Consider the following 4,960-nt stretch of genomic DNA (forward strand, 5'->3'; position numbering starts at 1 on the left):
ATGTCTGCACTAAAAATGGATGCTATTTCCGAAGAAGACATCGACATAAATTATCTGTATGGAAATCAAGTGAGTAGAGAGAGCTATAGGGGGAGGGAAATTTGTTTAGTCAACATGAGCTAAAGTTGTCATTTTAAATTACAAACAATTTACGTTTTACAAAATTCCGAAGGAACAACACGTAAATAATCTTTTCACGTTAACAATTCTTTTCAAAACTTTAACAATAAAGGGATAATATTTTTGGTTCGGTATAGAGGATATCGTCTTTCTCCTCAAAGTTGCATTATGTAATGCACAGATAAACAACACATTTACTTTTTATGAAAGCAAAAATCTTTATGCTGTCTTTCTCTCTCACTCTCACAAATAAATCCACCCTCGGATCAACCCCTCCTACTGAGAGAGAGAGAGAGAGATGTTATACATGTACATGTACTTGGTTTGATACAGGAGTAACCAGACCATATATTTAAAAAATGGATATAAACTGTGCTGAAAAAAATTGCACTTTGCATGTCAAATATTCTGAAATTACGCACCTTCGTTCCCTTGTTAATTTGTTAAGCAGATGAATAATTCAGTAAAAAAGACCGTCATTCTAAAGATTGGTGAAAAGTCGACTTTGTAAAACATTGATTAAATACCAATAAATAAGATTTTTTTCTATCATGTGCACTTTTTAAATAATACTTGAAGGAAAATCAATGATCAATGATTAATAGATCAAGGCGAAAAAATATTTAAAACACCATTATTTAAATTCAACTCAAAACACGAAATCATGCACGTTCTTTATCGACGAAGCAATCATGCAAGAATCTACAGGGTATTGTATTTGGGTCTTTTAAATATTCCACATACAGAAAACACATGAACATTTCAAATAAGTCCTCCGGATTTCAATGGATACCTTATAATTTTACACGTTTCCAGAATGGCTGAAGAAGATATATCACAAAATTACAGAAACTGGAATACTAAGGATTTTAATCTAAGTGATTCTAGTGTGTATTCCTCGGTAAATATCTTTTACGTACTATCAATAAACTAAATAGGAAGTTAAAACTGTAATTCCATAACACTGTATGGTTGTACTTATATATTTTATTTAACAATCGATTGTTATCATGGTAGAATCTAAGAAACGTTCTTGTCTCCTTGCTTCTCTAGTTTGCAATGTGAATTTTTAATAACCAATAATGTATTCCTTGATACGGCTAGCTACAAAATGCCATTCTCTTTCTTTCTCGATATCGATCGACCTTTCAAAAATATTCAAATTATCACCTCTTTACTTTTTTTGCAGAAAAATGTGGACAATTCAGACGCTATCATTCCAGAGGCTCGCCCCGTCTCACCGGTAAGTCTTTGAGTCCTTTAGATCAAGTACTTTATACCAATAAACTTTCAAAAAAATTAAGTATCTCATGCAAACATTTGATTTGTTCTTAAGAAAGGAAGACCATTGTTTTGATTTATGTCGCAATGCTCTAATAAAATTCTCGCACCAGTCAAATCATTTATCACGTCCGCTTTTCCACAGTAAGGAAAATTTAACCTTGCTGACATTTCAAAAGACCCTTTTTGTTCATATATAGAAGTTAGAACAACCGAACCTTACATATAAGTCCTATGTAATAAAATTTCAATAAAAGAAATCCAAGAATGTTCAAGTGCTAATATGACAACAACATCGACAAATATGTGTTGCATTACACATGTAATGAGAAATCAATTAATAAAATTCGTGTTTTGGTAAACCACTGTACAGAGGAAAAACAAATTTACTCTGACCTAAATAGAATTCTCCTTCCGGGTTCCAGTTTCAGACATTCTGTGTATACCTTTAAAAATACATGGTACTGAAATCTGCACTGGCTTTTCAATAACAATTCATTAAAGGGACCTTCAAGTACGTCTGTACTTTTTTACGATTGTGTCATGAAAGCGTAATTGAAAGGCAAAACTTAATTATTTTTTTTATTTATAAATAAATAACAGTCCAAATTAGCAATTATGTTTACAATTGCAAAGAAGATAAAAACAGGCAGTTTGTAATGTTTACGAAATAATAAAAAAATTTTCAAATGGTTTGGGATTAAAAGAAAACTTTTCTTCTCTGACATATGACGGGGACTCGCGTTTAAAGAGAAATCCTTAGACAGCAAACAGTAACCAATGCCCAAATAAGTCCATTATATTAATAAAAATTTGGAGCAAAACAAACAGATCCTTAGAATGGATCAAGTGCCATAGAAGAGTAAGAATCCCCTGTCGATTGGTTTCACCCTCTCTTGCTCGATCGTTGATGTTTTTAACTATATTTACATTTTGCATAATACAGAATATAATGCCAGAACGCGTTGTTTAGAATTCAAATTAACGTAGTTTTCTGACTACTTTGGACGAATAAGAAAACGCTCATATTCTAAAAGAATTTCTTCTTCATGATTTTTATTTTTGTAGAGTGCAGTAGATTTCTCACACAGAAGCACTACCTCAACGAAATCCTACACTTCTGGCTATAGCCTGGATCCAAACAGGGTAAACATACCATTCTAAATTCCTTTTTTGCTTAGAATTATTTCCTCTTCAGATTTTGATTTAAGTGAGGTCTACTTGCATTATGGATTTATTAATTTTAGAAAAGCGACACGTTTCAAAAATATACATTACATTTTAATCTTTCCTAACTAGAATTTCAATAAAGCTTATTACATTAAAACATTACAGTTCATTTATACATTTCCGAAAAATAATACTTTCAGTTACAGAAGACTGAGGAAAGTAAGTCATTTAGAAATGGATCAATCGGTTTCCATAAGGACAGCGAAGAAATATCTTTTTCAAATTCCTACGCACCATCTCAAAGAACTAACATTACAGTAATGTCCTTTACAAAAATTTGAATTTTTCAATTAAAATTTGTATTTGTCTTATTCAAATTTTAATTGAAAAATTTAAATTATTGTAGAGGACAGCTAAGATGAAAATAAACTAAATGTGTGACATATAAATTCATAACAGTTAATTTGGAATAAATTTTTATAAAAAAACAAAAGTCCTGTGACCCAGCATCCACATTTTTGTTTTATTTCCAGACCTCTAAAGACGACGAAGAAGACAAGAAGCCTAATATGGCAAAGAAACGTGTTATGGAAGTCAGTAATAAAATATAAAAGAAATCCTTCTCCACCAGATCATTGTCAAAGATACAATGATCATAGATACCGTTGACTCAAATTTTTGTTTGAGACTTAAACATAGACATCAACAATTTCCTATTGAGCAAAACTTAGCTTGATATATACTTAGGGCAAGGATCTCTATATCTCAGTTTCAGATACATGTACATATAAAAAAATAATATTTACATTGCTCTGATAACTCTATGAAATTTAGGTGAGTTGATTTCTCAGTAATTCAACCTGAATATTAATTTCGCAAGAAAAGTCAGAAGCATTAAACGCATGTCAATCTCGTACAGCTTTCTTTGTGTCTGACGTCAGTGGGCGGGGACTATTGACATTGATATGGAGGGTCATGTGTACTTTAAATCAATAAAAAATATTTTTTATTTACAATGTGTATTTCCAAGTTTATGTCATATATGAATGAAAATATAAGAAACCATTGTCTAGTTGTTAGATATGTCAGATACATCAAGGATCGAGCATTGACGTGAGATTATTTATGTTTAAAGGACTACGCCCATTACACTAATTATACCACGTATCCAACTGTCATTGATACCCTGACATACCCAACTAACTAGACAGTGATTCATCATGTAGCTTTGATGTTGAATTTCTATGCTTTTTGGGGGGTTTAGACAGCCAAACTTGTGGTGGTCTTAATTTGCATGGCAGTGGGGATAGCAGCAGCAGTTGTTCTCGCTACACAGTATGGCGACCCTCCTCCAAAAACCCAGAAACGTAAGTAAATGAGATTATGATTAAAATTTTTATTGCTTTAAAGATAATGATCATTGTTACCTCTTTCTTTGATTTTCTTTCATGTAATTGTGTTTTATTTTCAGAGATTCAACCAAAAGAGTTTGGTAAGTTTGAAAATCTTCATGATCTATATTTTCTTTCTTCCTTTAAATCTTTTATAATGTTAAAAGACCACTTACTAGTTTAAGACAAGGTAAAAGAGAAAAAAATATATATATTTGAAAGATTAATATATTAATGTTAAAATAACAGCAGTCTGTTATTTATAAGAAAAGAATGATCTGGGGAAGAGTTTAAGAGTTTAGATCTCGTTGTCAAAGTACAGTTTTGGTAACATTATCATCCTCTCCCAGTGGAGTTGAAGGGGATATAGTAATGTGATAATGTGTGTGAGGGTGGGTGTGTGTGTGTGTGTGTTAATTGTGTGCACTTTGTCCTGTGTGAAACGGAAGCGGTGTAATTTGCATTGGGATCGATGTCGAATGCTGCTTTGATTTATAGATATGCTCTTTGCGAGGGGATGCTCTCCTTTGCGGTGTCCTTCTTGACATTAAGTAACTTGACTTTTAAGTTTAATCATTGTTTTTCATTGTGATCAATTTATTTTTAAAGTGAATTTCTTTTTGAAGTTAAACGCAGAAATATCATTTACGACATGAAAAACATGTTTGAGAGAGGATACCTCCTAAAAATCAGCAAAAGCCAAAGGATCAATCCTTTTGACAGTCATTTTTTATTTCGAAAATAAAAATACATAGTGATAGATTAGGATTTCAAACAAGAACATCTTCACTTTATATCTAAGAATGTTAACATTGTTCATAGATTTCTATAAAAATTTCAAGGTCAAAATGGTTTCATTCTTAAAAGAATACACACATTCATGTGGTCCAAAAAGTAATTTAATCAATAGAGATCAATTTTTGCTACACATATATAAAAGAGTGCCATTAGATTATTGTTATTTTCTTCATTAAGCCAATACTAAGGGTCCTATATGA

The 4,960-nt window shown here is 31.5% G+C and overlaps 1 protein-coding gene across 1 annotated transcript in view; it reads left to right on the plus strand.

The window, feature by feature from the left end:
- Nucleotides 1–806: 806 nt before the first annotated feature.
- LOC134277294 (uncharacterized) overlaps nucleotides 807–4,960 on the plus strand; it is an 8,482-nt gene continuing 4,328 nt past the window's right edge. The window contains exons 1-7 of the mRNA XM_062759613.1: nucleotides 807–1,021; nucleotides 1,310–1,363; nucleotides 2,470–2,547; nucleotides 2,772–2,888; nucleotides 3,105–3,164; nucleotides 3,836–3,938; nucleotides 4,043–4,063. Coding sequence (XP_062615597.1) covers nucleotides 938–1,021; nucleotides 1,310–1,363; nucleotides 2,470–2,547; nucleotides 2,772–2,888; nucleotides 3,105–3,164; nucleotides 3,836–3,938; nucleotides 4,043–4,063 — 517 coding nt within the window. The 5' untranslated portion in view covers nucleotides 807–937. The remainder of the gene's footprint in view (nucleotides 1,022–1,309; nucleotides 1,364–2,469; nucleotides 2,548–2,771; nucleotides 2,889–3,104; nucleotides 3,165–3,835; nucleotides 3,939–4,042; nucleotides 4,064–4,960) is intronic.

This window comes from Saccostrea cucullata, unplaced genomic scaffold, assembly GCF_032062105.1.
Source record: "Saccostrea cucullata isolate Sc308-1 unplaced genomic scaffold, CSIRO_AGI_Scuc_v1 ctg6477, whole genome shotgun sequence".
Lineage (NCBI taxonomy): Eukaryota > Metazoa > Mollusca > Bivalvia > Ostreida > Ostreidae > Saccostrea > Saccostrea cuccullata.